The sequence below is a fragment of the Patiria miniata genome, unplaced genomic scaffold (assembly GCF_015706575.1).
Source record: "Patiria miniata isolate m_02_andy unplaced genomic scaffold, ASM1570657v1 HiC_scaffold_2, whole genome shotgun sequence".
Lineage (NCBI taxonomy): Eukaryota > Metazoa > Echinodermata > Asteroidea > Valvatida > Asterinidae > Patiria > Patiria miniata.
The window spans coordinates 7894416-7912135 of NW_024037058.1; the positions used below are offsets into that span (position 1 = coordinate 7894416).

At 34.7% G+C, this 17720-nt stretch overlaps 1 protein-coding gene across 3 annotated transcripts in view; it reads left to right on the forward strand.

Annotated features, from left to right (window-relative positions):
* LOC119726262 (ABC transporter B family member 1-like) overlaps positions 1-17720 on the forward strand; it is a 32159-nt gene that overhangs the window by 5968 nt on the left and 8471 nt on the right. The window contains exons 1-6 of one of the 3 annotated variants that reach the window (XM_038197891.1): positions 12892-13089; positions 14066-14214; positions 14400-14896; positions 15519-15633; positions 16495-16730; positions 17084-17219. In XM_038197891.1, the coding sequence (XP_038053819.1) occupies positions 14112-14214; positions 14400-14896; positions 15519-15633; positions 16495-16730; positions 17084-17219 (1087 nt within the window). In that variant the 5' untranslated portion in view covers positions 12892-13089; positions 14066-14111. Of the gene's footprint in view, positions 1-12891; positions 13090-14065; positions 14215-14399; positions 14897-15518; positions 15634-16494; positions 16731-17083; positions 17220-17720 lie in introns of those variants that run through there. The other 2 variants (XM_038197892.1, XR_005270816.1) reach the window with 2 other exon arrangements.

Here is a 17720-nt window from a genome sequence, read left to right on the forward strand (position 1 = left end):
TGTGTCGATCGCATTTTCTTTCTTGTTAGAATATGATTCCCATGAAAATATACTGTGATACATCATAAAGAATTATTGGAGGAATTTCAATTAAATACAAAAAGTAAATTGTGACAAATCACCCGAACCGTGGAGTACTTTCGTCATTTTCGATGACATTAATTGATTTGGTCATATTATTTTTGTTTGCTGACGAGTTCTCATGAAATTAAAGTGACAATTGTGAGACATTATGAACAATTTAAAACAATGAAATTGTTTCGATTGCATTTTCTTTTCTGTTGGGATAATTCGCATGAAAATATACTCGTGAGTGTGATACATCATGAAGAATTATTGGTATTTGACACGGAACTCGAGAAAATTAAATTAAATAGAATTAAAGGAAATTGCAGTATACTACGAAGGACACCCCGTATTTTATCACCATGCAATCATTTCTTACAAAAGAGGGCGCGCTACACAAACACTGCTCACCGCTCTCCGACGTCTGGCCATTCGAGATGTAAAACACAGTTATTGTGACAACGGGAACTCAAGATAAACATATTGTATTGCAATGAAATTTTCTGTAATATTTTGCCATGGTATTTGACACCAAATATGCACCAAATTTTGGTTAACCCTTACAATTTTAGATTTTCCAGAAACATCTGATTTTGCCCTATTTTGCTTAAAATGCAAGGTTAATCCCTTACAATTTGAATTTTTTTCAAAAACATCTAATTTTGCCAAATTTTACTCAAAAAGCAAGGTTACTCACTTACTTCTGAAAGTTTTCAGAAACATCTGATTTTGCCCAATTTTGCTAAAATATGTAAGGCTAACCTCTTACAATTTGAATTTTTTCATCAACATCTCATTTGACCAATTTTGCTAAAACAAAAAATGCAAGGTTAACTCCTCACAATTTGAAATTTTTTATAACATGTATTTTTGCCAAAATTTATTCAAAAGCAAGGTTAAGCCCTTACAATTTGAAATTTTTCATAAACATCTAATTTTTACCCAATTTTATCCAAAAAGCAAGGTTAAGCCCTTACATCTGAATTTTTTTTCAGAGACATCTGATTTTGATCAATTTTGCTAGAAATGCAAGGTTTACCCCTTACAATTTGAGATTTTTCACAAAAATCTGACATTGCCCAATTTTACCAAAAAAGAAAGGTTAATCCCTAACAATTTGAAATTTTTCATAAACATGTAATTTTGCCCAATTTGCTAAAAATGCAAGGTTAAGCCCTTACAATTTAAAAATTTTCATGAACATCTAATTTTGCCCAATTTTGTTCAAAAAAGAAGGTTAACCCCTTACATCTGATTTTTTTCAGAAACATCTGATTTTGCCCAATTTAGCTAAAAATGCAAGGTTAACCTCTTACAATTCGAAGTTTTTCTTGATGATCCGATTTAGCCCAGTTTTGCTAAAAATGCAAGGTTAAGCCCTTACAATTTAAAATTTTTCATAAACATCTAATTTTGCCAAATTTTGTTCAAAAAAGAAGGTTAACCCCTTACATCTGATTTTTTTCAGAAACATCTGATTTTGCCCAATTTAGCTAAAAATGCAAGGTTAACCTTTTACAATTCGAGGTTTTTCTTGATGATCCGATTTTGCCCAGTTTTGCTAAAAATGCAAGGTTAAGCCCTTACAATTTGAAATTTTTCATAAACATCTAATTTCGCCCGATCTTATTCAAAAAGCAAAGTTAACCCCTTACATCTGAAATTTTTTTCAGAAACATCTAATTTTGACCAATTTTTCAAAAAAATGCAAGATTAACCCCTTACAATTTGAAATTGTTCATAAACATATAATTTTTACCCAATTTTATTCAAAAATGCAAGGTTAAGCCCTTACAATTTGAAATTTTTCATAAACATCTAATTTCGCCCGATCTTATTCAAAAAGCAAAGTTAACCCCTTACATCTGAAATTTTTTCAGAAACATCTAATTTTGACAAATTTTGCTAAAAATGCAAGATTAACCCCTTACAATATGAATTTTTTCATCAACATCTCATTTTGCCCAATTTGCTAAAAATGCATGGTTCCCTTACAATTTGAAATTGCTCATCAACATCTAATTTTGCCCAATTTTGTTCAAATGCAAGGTTAGCCCCTTACATCTGAATTATTCCAGAAACATCTGATTTTGACCAATTTTGCTAAAAATGCAAGGTTTACCCCTTACAATTTGCGATTTTTCATAAAAATCTGATGTTGCCCAATTTTACCAAAAATGCAAGGTTAAGCCCTTACAATTTGAAATATTTCATAAACATCTGATTTTGACCAATTTTATTCAAAAAGCAAGGTTAACCCCTTACATCTGAATTTTTTTCAGAGACGTCTAATTTTGACCACTTTTGCAAAAAAATGCAAGATTAACCCCTTACAATTTGAGATTTTTCATAAACATCTCATTTTGCCCAATTTTGCTAAAAATGCAAGGTTAAGCCCTTACAATTTGAAATATTTCATAAACATCTGATTTTGACCAATTTTTCTAAAAATGCAAAGTTTACCCCTGACAATTTGAGATTTTTCATAAAAATCTAATTTCGCCCAATTTTATTCAAAAAGCAAGGTTAACCCCTTACATCTGAATTTTTTCAGAGACGTCTAATTTTGACCACTTTTGCAAAAAAATGCAAGATTAACCCCTTACAATTTGAAATTTTCCACAAACATCTGATTTTGACCAATTTTGCTAAAAATGCAAGGTTTTCCCCTTACAATTTGAGATTTTTCATAAACATCTAATTTCGCCCAATTTTATTCAAAAAGCAAGGTTAACCCCTTACATCTGAATTTTTTCAGAGACGTCTAATTTTGACCACTTTTGCAAAAAAATGCAAGATTAATCCCTTACAATTTGAAATTTTTCACAAACATCTCATTTTGCCCAATTTTGCTAAAAATGCAAGGTTAAGCCCTAACAATTTAAAATACTTCATACACATCTGATTTTGACCAATTTTGCTAAAAATGCAAAGTTTACCCCTGACAATTTGAGATTTTTCATAAACATCTAATTTCGCCCGATTTTATTCCAAAAGCAAGGTTAACCCCTTACATCTGAATTTTTTCAGAGACATCTAATTTTGACCACTTTTGCAAAAAAATGCAAGATTAACCCCTTACAATTTGAAATTTTTCACAAACATCTCATTTTGCCCAATTTTGCTAAAAATGCAAGGTTAAGCCCTTTCAATTTGAAATATTTCATACACATCTGATTTTAACCAATTTTTCTAAAAATGCAAAGTTTACCCCTTACAATTTCAGATTTTCATAAACATCTAATTTCGCCCAATTTTATTCCAAAAGCAAGGTTAACCCCTTACATCTGAATTTTTTCAGAGACATCTAATTTTGACCACTTTTGCAAAAAAATGCAAGATTAACCCCTTACAATTTGAAATTTTTCACAAACATCTCATTTTGCCCAATTTTGCTAAAAATGCAAGGTTAAGCCCTTACAATTTGAAATATTTCATACACATCTGATTTTGACCAATTTTGCTAAAAATGCAAAGTTTACCCCTTACAATTTGAGATTTTCATAAACATCTAATTTCGCCCAATTTTATTCCAAAAGCAAGGTTAACCCCTTACATCTGAATTTTTTCACAGACGTCTAATTTTGACCACTTTTGCAAAAAAATGCAAGATTAACCCCTTACAATTTGAAATTTTTCACTAACATCTCATTTTGCCCAATTTTGCTAAAAATGCAAGGTTAAGCCCTTACCATTTGAAATATTTCATAAACATCTGATTTTGACCAATTTTGCTAAAAATGCAAAATTAACCCCTTACCATTTGAAATTTTACATGAACATCTCATTTTGCCGAATTGTATTAAAAAAGCAAGGTTAACCCCTTATATCTGAATTATTCCAGAAACATATGATTTTGACCAATTTTACCAAAAATGCAAGGTTAATCCCTTACAATTGGAAATTTTTCATAAACATCTAATTTCGCCCAATTTTATTCAAAAAGCAAGGTTAACCCCTTACATCTGAATTTTTGCAGAGACGTCTAATTTTGACCACTTTTGCAAAAAAATGCAAGATTAACCCCTTACAATTTGAAATTTTTCACAAACATCTCATTTTGCCCAATGTTGCTAAAAATGCAAGGTTAAGCCCTTACAATTTGAAATATTTTATACACATCTGATTTTGACCAATTTTGCTAAAAATGCAAAGTTTACCCCTTACAATTTGAGATTTTCATAAACATCTAATTTCGCCCAATTTTATTCCAAAAGCAAGGTTAACCCCTTACATCTGAATTTTTTCACAGACGTCTAATTTTGACCACTTTTGCAAAAAAAATGCAAGATTAACCCCTTACAATTTGAAAATTTTTCACAAACATCTCATTTTGCCCAATGTTGCTAAAAATGCAAGGTTAAGCCCTTACAATTTGAAATATTTCATAAACATCTGATTTTGACCAATTTTGCTAAAAATGCAAAGTTTACCCCTGACAATTTGAGATTTTTCATAAACATCTAATTTCGCCCAATTTTATTCCAAAAGCAAGGTTAACCCCTTACATCTGAATTTTTTCACAGACGTCTAATTTTGACCACTTTTGCCAAAAAAATGCAAGATTAACCCCTTACAATTTGAAATTTTTCACAAACATCTCATTTTGCCCAATTTTGCTAAAAATGCCAGGTTAAGCCGTTACAATTTGAAATATTTCATAAACATCTGATTTTGACCAATTTTGCTAAAAATGCAAAGTTTACCCCTTACAATTTGAGATTTTTCATAAACATCTAATTTCGCCCAATTTTATTCAAAAAGCAAGGTTAACCCCTTACATCTGAATTTGTTCAGAGACGTCTAATTTTGACCACTTTTGCAAAAAAATGCAAGATTAACCCCTTACAATTTGAAATTTTGCACAAACATCTCATTTTGCCCAATTTTGCTAAAAATGCAAGGTTAAGCCCTTACAATTTGAAATATTTCATACACATCTGATTTTGACCAATTTTGCTAAAAATGCAAAGTTTACCCCTTACAATTTGAGATTTTCATAAACATCTAATTTCGCCCAAATTTATTCCAAAAGCAAGGTTCACCCCTTACATCTGAATTTTTTCACAGACGTCTAATTTTGACCACTTTTCCAAAAAAATGCAAGATTAACCCCTTACAATTTGAAATTTTTCACAAACATCTCATTTTGCCCAATTTTGCTAAAAATGCAAGGTTAAGCCCTTACCATTTGAAATATTTCATACACATCTGATTTTGACCAATTTTGCTAAAAATGCAAAGTTTACCCCTTACAATTTGAGATTTTCATAAACATCTAATTTCGCCCAATTTTATTCCAAAAGCAAGGTTAACCCCTTACATCTGAATTTTTTCACAGACGTCTAATTTTGACCACTTTTGCAAAAAAATGCAAGATTAACCCCTTACAATTTGAAATTTTTCACTAACATCTCATTTTGCCCAATTTTGCTAAAAATGCAAGGTTAAGCCCTTACCATTTGAAATATTTCATAAACATCTGATTTTGACCAATTTTGCTAAAAATGCAAAATTAACCCCTTACCATTTGAAATTTTACATGAACATCTCATTTTGCCGAATTGTATTAAAAAAGCAAGGTTAACCCCTTATATCTGAATTATTCCAGAAACATATGATTTTGACCAATTTTACCAAAAATGCAAGGTTAATCCCTTACAATTGGAAATTTTTCATAAACATCTAATTTCGCCCAATTTTATTCAAAAAGCAAGGTTAACCCCTTACATCTGAATTTTTGCAGAGACGTCTAATTTTGACCACTTTTGCAAAAAAATGCAAGATTAACCCCTTACAATTTGAAATTTTTCACAAACATCTCATTTTGCCCAATGTTGCTAAAAATGCAAGGTTAAGCCCTTACAATTTGAAATATTTTATACACATCTGATTTTAACCAATTTTGCTAAAAATGCAAAGTTTACCCCTTACAATTTGAGATTTTCATAAACATCTAATTTCGCCCAATTTTATTCCAAAAGCAAGGTTAACCCCTTACATCTGAATTTTTTCACAGACGTCTAATTTTGACCACTTTTGCAAAAAAAATGCAAGATTAACCCCTTACAATTTGAAATTTTTCACAAACATCTCATTTTGCCCAATGTTGCTAAAAATGCAAGGTTAAGCCCTTACAATTTGAAATATTTCATAAACATCTGATTTTGACCAATTTTGCTAAAAATGCAAAGTTTACCCCTGACAATTTGAGATTTTTCATAAACATCTAATTTCGCCCAATTTTATTCCAAAAGCAAGGTTAACCCCTTACATCTGAATTTTTTCACAGACGTCTAATTTTGACCACTTTTGCCAAAAAAATGCAAGATTAACCCCTTACAATTTGAAATTTTTCACAAACATCTCATTTTGCCCAATTTTGCTAAAAATGCAAGGTTAAGCCGTTACAATTTGAAATATTTCATAAACATCTGATTTTGACCAATTTTGCTAAAAATGCAAAGTTTACCCCTTACAATTTGAGATTTTTCATAAACATCTAATTTCGCCCAATTTTATTCAAAAAGCAAGGTTAACCCCTTACATCTGAATTTGTTCAGAGACGTCTAATTTTGACCACTTTTGCAAAAAAATGCAAGATTAACCCCTTACAATTTGAAATTTTGCACAAACATCTCATTTTGCCCAATTTTGCTAAAAATGCAAGGTTAAGCCCTTACAATTTGAAATATTTTATACACATCTGATTTTGACCAATTTTGCTAAAAATGCAAAGTTTACCCCTTACAATTTGAGATTTTCATAAACATCTAATTTCGCCCAAATTTATTCCAAAAGCAAGGTTAACCCCTTACATCTGAATTTTTTCACAGACGTCTAATTTTGACCACTTTTCCAAAAAAATGCAAGATTAACCCCTTACAATTTGAAATTTTTCACAAACATCTCATTTTGCCCAATTTTGCTAAAAATGCAAGGTTAAGCCCTTACCATTTGAAATATTTCATAAACATCTGATTTTGACCAATTTTGCTAAAAATGCAAAATTAACCCCTTACCATTTGAAATTTTACATGAACATCTCATTTTGCCGAATTGTATTAAAAAAGCAAGGTTAACCCCTTATATCTGAATTATTCCAGAAACATATGATTTTGACCAATTTTACCAAAAATGCAAGGTTAATCCCTTACAATTGGAAATTTTTCATAAACATCTAATTTTGCCCAATTTTATTCAAAAAGCAAGGGAAACCCCTTACATCTGAATTTTTGCAGAGACGTCTAATTTTGACCACTTTTGCAAAAAAATGCAAGATTAACCCCTTACAATTTGAAATTTTCACAAACATCTCATTTTGCCCAATGTTGCTAAAAATGCAAGGTTAAGCCCTTACAATTTAAAATATTTCATAAACATCTGATTTTGACCAATTTTGCTAAAAATGCAAAGTTTACCCCTTACAATTTGAGATTTTTCATAAACATCTAATTTCGCCCAATTTTATTCAAAAAGCAAGGTTAACCCCTTACATCTGAATTTTTGCAGAGACGTCTAAATATGACCAATTTTGCAAAAAAATGCAAGATTAACCCCTTACAATTTGAAATTTTTCACAAACATCTCATTTTGCCCAATTTTGCTAAAAATGCAAGGTTAAGCCCTCACAATTTGAAATATTTCATAAACATGATTTTGACCAATTTTACCAAAAATGCAAGGTTAATCCCTTACAATTCGAAATTTTTCATAAACATCTAATTTCGCCCAATTTTATTCAAAAAGCAAGGTTAACCCCTTACATCTGAATTTGTTCAGAGACGTCTAATTTTGACCACTTTTGCAAAAAAATGCAAGATTAACCCCTTACAATTTGAAATTTTTCACAAACATCTCATTTTGCCCAATGTTGCTAAAAATGCAAGGTTAAGCCCTTACAATTTGAAATATTTTATAAACATCTGATTTTGACCAATTTTGCTAAAAATGCAAAGTTTACCCCTTACAATTTGAGATTTTCATAAACATCTAATTTCGCCCAATTTTATTTAAAAAGCAAGGTTAACCCCTTACATCTGAATTTTTGCAGAGACGTCTAATTTTGACCAATTTTGCAAAAAAATGCAAGATTAACCCCTTACAATTTGAAATTTTTCACAAACATCTCATTTTGCCCAATTTTGCTAAAAATGCAAGGTTAAGCCCTAACAATTTGAAATATTTCATAAACATCTGATTTTGACCAATTTTGCTAAAAATGCAAAGTTTACCCCTTACAATTTGAGATTTTTCATAAACATCTAATTTCGCCCAATTTTATTCAAAAAGCAAGGTTAACCCCTTACATCTGAATTTTTCAGAGACGTCTTATTTTGACCACTTTTGCAAAAAAATGCAAGATTAACCCCTTACAATTTGAAATTTTTCATAAACATCTGATTTTGACCAATTTTGCTAAAAATGCAAGGTTAAGCCCTTACAATTTGAAATATTTCATAAACATCTGATTTTGACCAATTTTATTCAAAAAGCAAGGTTAACCCCTGACAATTTGAGATTTTTCATAAACATCTAATTTCGCCCAATTTTATTCAAAAAGCAAGGTTAACCCCTTACATCTGAATTTTTTCACAGACGTCTAATTTTGACCACTTTTGCAAAAAAATGCAAGATTAACCCCTTACCATTTGAAATTTTTCACAAACATCTCATTTTGCCCAATTTTGCTAAAAAATGCAAGGTTAAGCCCTCACAATTTGAAATATTTCATAAACATCTGATTTTGACCAATTTTGCTAAAAATGCAAAGTTTACCCCTTACAATTTGAGATTTTTCATAAACATCTAATTTCGCCCAATTTTATTCAAAAAGCAAGGTTAACCCCTGGCATCTAAAATTTTTCAGAAACATCTGATTTTATTATTGCATAATATGAGCCTTGCATATTGAAAATATGCAAGGCTCACCTCTTACAATTTGAAATGTTTCATAAACAACACATTTTTTCCTAATTGTGCAAAAAATGCAAGGTAAAGCCTTTACAATCTGCAATTTTCCAGAAACATCTGATTTTGCCCTATTTTGCTAAAAATTGCAGGGTTAACCCCTTACAATTTGAGATTTTTCATAAACATCTCATTTTACCCAATTTTGTGCAAAAAGCAAGGTTAACCCCTTACATCTGATTTTATTCAGAAACATCTGATTTTGACCAATTTTGCTAAAAATGCAAGGTAAACCCTTCAAATCTGCAATTTTTAAGAAACATCTGATTTTGCCCCAATTTTATAAGGTTACCCTTCACAATTTTTTATTTTTCATAAATATCTGACGTTGCCCAGTTTTAGCAAGGTTAATCCCTTACATCTAAATTTTTTTCTAGAAACATCTGATTTTGACCAATTTTGCTAAAAATGCAAGGTTAACTCCTTACAATTTGAGATTTTTCATAAAAATCTTATATTGCCCAATTTTACCAAAAAAGCAAGGTTAATCCCTTACGTCTGAAATTTTCCAGAAACATGTGATTTTGCCCAATTTTGCAAAAATATGCAAGGCTCAGCTCTTACAATTTGAAATTTTTCATAAACTACTCATTGTGCCCAATTTTGCTAAAATGGAACGTTAAGCCCTTAAAATCTCAAATTTTCAAGAAACATCTGATTTTGCTAAAACATGCAAGATTAATTGAAATTTTTCATGAACATATAATTTTTGCCCAATTTTATTCAAAAAGCAAGATTAACCCCTTACATCAGGCGCGGTTCTAGAACCAATTTTTTTGGGGGGGGGGGGGGGGGGCTAGCACGGTGGATCCAGAATTTTTTTCAGGGAAGCGTGCTGAAATGTAGACCGGCTATTTTTTCCGGACACTTAGGCCTCCGAAAATCAATAGGTGGGGGTGGGGGTGCGGGGGGGGGGGGGGGGTTCATGCCATATTTTCAATGGGGAGCGCTAATAAAATCCTAAAATCATTCACACTATATTAACTCCTTCTTTATGCTAATGCAATTTTTTTTTTACGGAATTTATTTTTGAAGGGGGCTACACAAAGTTTTGGGGGGATACAGCCCCCCCCCCCCGTAGAACCGCGCCTGCCTTACATCTCATTTTTTTCAGAAACAATCCTTCCAATCTGCAATTTTTCATAAACGTCTGATTTTACAAATATGTTTTTAAAAAAATGCAAGGTTAACGCCTTACAATTTGACAATTCTCATAAACATTAAATTCTGCCCAATTTTGCTAAAAAAGCAAGATTGATCCCTCACATCTGAAATTTTTCAGAAACATCTGATTTGCCAAATTTTGCTAAAACATGTAAGGTTTGCCCAATTTTGCTTAAAATGCAAGGTTAAGCCCTTACAATCTGCAATTTCCCAGAAACATCTGATTAATGCCCAATTTTATTGATTTGGTCAGATTTTTGTTTGTTGATAAATTCTCATGAAATTGAACTGGCAATGTTAAATTTATTGTTAAATGGTTCCCGTCAATTTTCAAACCATTTGTGTCCCATATCCCAAACAATTATTGAACGAAATTTCAATTCAGTGTAGTGTGTTGTTCTTGAGTTATCGTCTCCACAAAGAGTGCTTTATTTTTGTTCCATTAAAAGTGACTCGAATTCGAATTGAATTTTTCGCGATTAGTACCCTGTATTTCATTAAATCATATTAAATGTATTCCTTAATGGTTTCCGTCGATTTTCAAACCATGTGTGTCCTATATCCCAAACTATTTTTAAACGAAATTTCAATTCAGTGTAGTGTGTTGTTCTTGAGTTATCGTCTCCACAAAGACCATCACTTGTGCCAACTTCGTTTGGGCAGATTGTTTCCACGTTGACAGAATTAAGTCTTTGCGGTGTGGTGACCAGTATTTTTGAAGCGCGCCCTCTGTTGGAAGAATTTGATGTTGGTAAAATGTACGGCAGTGCTCTTACACATTGTCGTTTTGGTTTTTGTTGTATTTTTTTTTGTCTTCAACAGTTTCTGTCGAATTTCAAATATATTGTCTCGTAGTCGTATATCACAGTCAATTTCAAATCGGTGTAATGTGTCCTTCTGGAGTTATCGTCTCCACAGAGTGCATGGGCTTTATTTTTGTTCCTTTAAAAGTGACTCCGCGAATTCGAATTGAAGTTTTCGCGATATTAGTACACTATTTCCTTAAATCATTTAAAATGTATCCTTAATGGTTCATGTCAATTTTTAAAAGGTTTGTGTCCTATATCCCGAACAATTATTGAACGAAATTTCAATTCATTGCACTGTGTTGTTCTTGAGTTATCGTCTACACAAAGTCCATCACTCGATGCCAACTTCGTTTGGGCAGATCGTATCCACGTTGACAGAAGTCTTTGCGGTGTGATGACCACCACTGTTAGTCATGCGGCGCGCCCTCTACTGAAAAACAATTATAGTATTAAACGGGTATGTAATTCTCCGTGCGAGAAAAAAAAAGACCGAAACTTGTATGGCTGCAAAAAGTGCTTGGGTAAAATGCCCTTGTAAAACAGGGAAACAAAGGAACTTTTTTGCAATTTCTTGGATTATTGCTCAAAAAGGAGTGTGACTTTTTTGGCCATGAACGTTGCTTTCCTTCCGAAGTTAATTTTTCACGTATGAAACACTAAATTGTTTCGATCTCATTTTCTTTCTTGTTGGAGTATGATTCGCATGAAAATGTACTCGTGAATGTGATACATCATGAAGAATTATTAGACGGAATTTCCATTTAGTACAACCTGTAAATCGTGACTTATCACCCGAACCTTAGAGTACCATGTTCGATGACATTAATTGAATGGTCATATTACTTTTGTTTGTTGATAAATTCTCATGAAATTGGACTGGCGATCGTGAGACATTATGAACAATTAATCAAGGAAATATTGAGTTAATACACTCAGCATTTCTTGAGATATTGCTCGAACCAGGAGTGTCTTCTTGTTACTCAATAGTATGAGGTATCCGTGTTGATAGGCAGTAGTGACCACTGTTCATGCGGCGCGCCCTCTATTGAAAAACAGTTATAGTATTAAACGGGCAGGTAATGGACCGATCCAGTAAGCACCGCCCCATGGTGTACTGACCAATCACAGCCGTGATTTATGTCGGACGTGCGTGCACAGAAGTCCGACATGCGTGCACGCGCGTATGATGCGCGCGGCAGGAAAATGCAGCGTGGCATTGGAGAGGAGCACGTGGTAATTTGCCCACGTGCGCAGTGGGCGGGGCTATGCGAGAGAGAAAAAAAGCCGAAAAGTCTATGGCTGCAAAAAGTGTTAAGGTAAAAACGCCTTTTGTAAAAAAGTGAATCTAACTCTAAGGAATTTTTTTCTTCAATTACTTGGATTATTGCTCGAAAAGGAGTGTCACTTTTTTTGCCATGAACGTTGCTTTCGTTCAGATTTAATGTTTCATGTATGAAACACTTAATTGTTTCGATCTCATTTTCTTTCTTGTTGAAATATAATTCGCATGAAAATTCGGATTGTATTTTCCATTGTGTTTTTGTTGATATTATTTTTAGTGTTTAACTCCATGATCAGAACACAAGAGGGCGATCTCCATCTTCCATGATTTGCAATTTTGGCCGCGCTGCCTCAACGTCAACTAAGGCCAAGTTCGGGCAAGGACCATTAGTCGACTTGTGGTTGATTTGTACGTACCTTACGCATGCGCACTGATAGCAACGTGCGAACGTCCTCAGTCAATTAACGCTGGTCAAAATGTCATCGCAAAACTTCTGGATCCCGGCTCTCTGCTAGCGTTATGAATGTGCGCGGCTATTGGTTACCAGCGAAGCAACCAACCCCAGTAGGCTGGTTCCAAATAGTCGACTATACGTAGTCAACCATCGTCGACTAGGCAGAGTTCGGGCAAACGTTCCCCTCTCTAGTATCTTTGACGTTAGTTAACCATTGGTCAAATAGGCTAGTCCTTGCGCGAACTTGGCCTATTTACGTGCCTGGTTTTTATTTCAGCATTAAAAACCGCGATATGCGATGGATGCTTAACGTTATACTTTTCCGTGAAACGCAGAACTTCAAGGTGAGATTTCTTACTTTTTATCAAGTTTGTGGCTCGCGCAATAAGGTAGCAATATTGCAATCAGTGAATCACAAAGTTCGGAAAGTTGAACATGTAAAAAAATTGACTAGTATGACGTGATGATTTTTTTTTTGCAAAACAGAACAAAACGTAGTTTTTTGGATGACGTTATGTGTTCTATAAATAGAGATGACTTGATTAAAGACACGTGGAACTGTTTTTTTTTCTTCAACATTCTAATGCTATATAAAATGGCATTACGTGAGGTTGTAAATTTCCTTGCCATGCTTGCTCACGACATAAGATTAAGAGAAGCCATGACTGAGAGAAGGTACGTCTTTAATCAAAAATAAGTCGGTACACGCGGGCATCCGGGATTTTCTTTTTTACATAATTAATTGGCTTATCTAGCGCCCAGACTTAGGCCTATTTAAGGGGCTATGTGTTCTTGAAACTCAATGATTCTTGATTCTGAATAATCTGGATAGCCCCATAAATGTGGCCAATTTACTGGACTACCTCCATAAATAAAGGCCACACTTCCAACATGTACAATAACATGTCGAACTTTGTCAAATTTTGATTTTCACATTCATGACATTTAGGCTTAGTGGTTTGTAGTTTAGTTTTGCTTAAGAAGCATGCTCGCCCTCTTAAGGCTAATCAGAAAGTGTTGCCTTTTTCAGAGGTCTAATTTTTGTGAAATTTCATGTTGAAATTTTGATACGCAAACGTGTGCAAATGAATGTGGAAATTTCACGAAAAATAGTCATCTGAAAAAGGCATTACTTTCCGATTAGCCTATATAGAGGTCAAGTTTGCTTCTTAAGCAAAACTAAACTACAAACTAAGCCTAAATGTGAAAATCAAAATTTGACAAAGTTCGACATGTTTTTTGTACATGGTGGAAGTGTGGCCTTTATTTACGAGGTAGTCCAGTAAATTGGCCACATTTTCATCTATTGCTGAATTTTAGTTGTCAGATTAACGTATGAGAACTGAGCTACATCAACAGGACCACTATGGCTAGGACGTACTACACACTGCCCTGGGTTCGCTACACCAACTTCGCCCGACTGTTGGTGTTTCTGGATGGATGCGCGTCGGCAGCTCTGTGGCTCACCGGTAAGACAAATGCCTTCTTTCTTTTTTGAAAGCAAAATGCTTCAAAGATAAAAGATCGTTTGCTCTGTGTGCATTTTTTAGTTGAAAGTGACAAAATTTGTTGAAAGTAAGCGTGTTTGGACTAAATGTTTTTGAATGGAAACAAGTACTGATGCACCTCAATTTTGTTTCATTTGTCTTTACAGGTGGTCATGATCCGTATCTTGAATCAAGTGTCCTGAAGTGGACTATTACTGGATCAGTTTTTGAGCTCGCTTGCATCGGCATCATCAAGATGCTCCTGCTTTTCCACGCCTTCGCGAAACTAGAAGACTTTGCGTTGGCGATGCTGGAAGACCCGTATGTTCCGAGGATCGTGGCCACAAAACGCAACCTGCACGCGTTCACCATCGCGCTGTCGCTCGCCAGTTTGGTGTACGCGTCGATCAAAGGAGGCCTGGTGCTCAACGCCATTCTCAACCACCCCGAGTACGCACCCATGCACATTACCTACAATGTGTCAGTGATCAGCGCGGTGGCCTTCTCGTTGGTGGAATTTGTGACGGCCATTTTGGGACCATTGTTCCTGCGCCGGTTACAGATCATCCGCATCAAGCACGAGCTCACCGACGAAGACGAGACGAAAGAGAAGGAGGAAAAGAAAAAGGCAAACCTCGGCCGACTTTTCAGTTTGGCCAAACCGGTAGGTTAGATTTCATTCCTTATTCGTGTGGTGGAATTTAATATTGAAAAGGGTTTCATTTTTGTAGAAGCATGTTGAGAGGAGTTTCACATTCATGCATGTATGTGTCAGAGAAAAAAAAAACATTGATATTGTATTTTTGACATTTTTAATTGACATTGTAAAATACAGGAATTGCTCTTGTTTCTGATCTGCTGCTGAAGAGTGATCTTTAAAATCATGTCAAATAGAGGAATGACAGGAATGGCTCCAGCTTTTGATTGGCATAGGCCTAATGATGACCTTCAAAATATAGGAATGGGTCTTGCTTCTGATGTCAGAATTGCCATTTGATCTTTTGAATGACCTTTTAAAATACAGGAATGGCTCTTGCGCGCTTCTGATGTCGGAATTTTGTTTTGATCTATTGAATAACCTTTTAAATACAGGAATGGCTCTTGCTTCTGATTGGCATTCTGATTCTTGATCTTGAAAATGACCTTCAAAATATAGGAATTGCTCTTGCCTCTGATGTCAGAATTGCCGTTTGATCTTTTGAATGACCTTTTAAAATACAGGAATGGCTCTTGCTTCTGATGTCAGAATTTTGTTTTGATCTATTGAATGACCTTTTAAAATACAGGAATGGCTCTTGCTTCTGGTTGGCATGCTCGGTCTGATTGTCGCCAGTGCATCGTCTATGGCTGCTCCATTATTCTTTGGATTTGTTGTCGATGCTGCTACTCATAAATCGATGTGTAAGTGGCCTACATAGTTTGAAGCATCAAATTCAAGATCTGTGGGTGGTCCTGCAAGTTGTGGGTTCGAGTCCAGGCTATGGGATTGTGGTTGTGTCCTTTGGCAAGAGACTTTGTCGAGATGGTATAAGGAATGTTGCACGGTTGATAATAATGTGAAGTACTTTGATATTTGTTGAAGTGCTATAAACATACCCATTATTGCTGGGCTCAAAGAGCTAGCTCAGTGTCCTCTTTGACATACAGAATCTCAATAACGGACTGACTGACTGACTGTTGCTTGTGAGCTAGGGCTCTGCATCGGAACTGGGTACCCGAGTACCCGACTGTTAATGTCAGGAACCGGTTCTAGATTATGGGCTTGGGTACCCGTAACCAACTTCAAAAATTACTCAGTTACTTCTCAGACATTGAACAAGAAAGGTTTTGAAGTCATTTATGGAGAATTTTCAAAATGAAAACCAGGCCACATGGGAAAACAAAACATATTTCACATTTTTGACGTACCTTGCTAAAGCTGCACATAACACCGTAAAGCTATAAAGCTCACTGTACACACTTGTATCTTGCTGTATTGCGGTAGTATTATCGTGCCGACCTTTGTAAACAATCTCAACAGCAACTTTCGAAATTTGAATTTTGGCATGTTTGGCGTTGGGTTTCTTATTCTTAAACGGGTAGCCGGGTACCCGTGTTTTTTTCAAGCGGGTACCCGGTTCCTGTACTACCCATAAATGCACACCCCTATTGTGAGCCGGGCAGTGCTATCATATAGGATTACCCTGTAACCCAAAATGAATGGGCAATAGCCATGAAAAGTGTGTTTCAAGTAAAAAGAATGTTGGTATTTCTTGATTCCAGCTGCCGTGAACAGTACCGTACTCGTCCTCTTCCTCATATTCGCCGGCGGGTCCATCGCTTCACTGCTTCGCTCCTGGGCCTTCACTCTTGCCGGTTATCGCGTTGTGTGTCGCATCCGTCGCGATCTGTTCGCGGCAATCATCCGCCAGGAGGTGGCGTTCTTTGACATCAACCGGACCGGCGAGCTGACCAATCGCTTGTCCTCGGACACTGCGGTTCTGCAAAACGCCGTCACGGTAAGGAAAACCCCAAACCTGTGATATTTCTGTTCTTAAAGTTGCTTGAACTGTGTTTTTCAACATAACCCTTTTCAATAAATTTTAACAGAAAAAGCTGTTTTTCCTATTGTGGACGTTTTCAATCCTCTGAAAATGTGGGGTTTTTTTGTGTGTTGCATTTGCAAATAACTGTGTTGCAAATAATTCAAAATTTAAAATAATTCATTATTAAAAGATGTCTCATTCCTAGAGCAAAAATATTTTGAGCCAATGAGATGAATGTGACCCAAGTCAGTTTCCCGTTCTGGTTTTAAGTTTATTGTGTCTTTCCTGTGCTTTTTTTCTTAATTATAAAAATTGTCGTGTTTTAGGTGAATATCTCGATGTTGGTGCGCTACTTGTTCCAAATCCTCGGGTCCATCATCATCATGTTCACTCAGAGCGCAGCCTTAACTGGTGTTCTGCTTTCAGTGGTTCCCATTGTGGCCATCGGGGCTGTCCAATACGGTAAGTGGATTCACAGTATCGGAATTTTCGCTTGACAAAAGGATCTTAAGACCTTAATATCATACCTTAATCTGAACGCTAAGTAAATTTTTTGACTTCAATGACGACTTTATTTAATTGTGCCTTTTGTTGTCGCCAAAACGATTTTATTTATATCATGGAAAATTGTTAGGCACAGTTCTGGACAAAGGGGAACTAAATACATGTACATTAAAAATAATAACAGGCCTGAAAAATAATAAGTGACAGAAGTGACTTGGAGAAATTGGTATTTTTTAATTTGCGTAGGGAAAATGGGAAAATGTTTGGAAATTTTAAGGAAAATCCGTTTAATTTTTTTTGAGAAATTTCAAACATAATGTATGGAAAGTTAAGAACTAACCAAATTTAACAACAATAAAAAACGAAGCATTGCCAAAGAAAAGGGGGCAATTCTGACGCTATAATTGGCATTTTGGGGTGACGCTAAATCTCTCTTTTTAGTCCCCCTTAAGACCGATT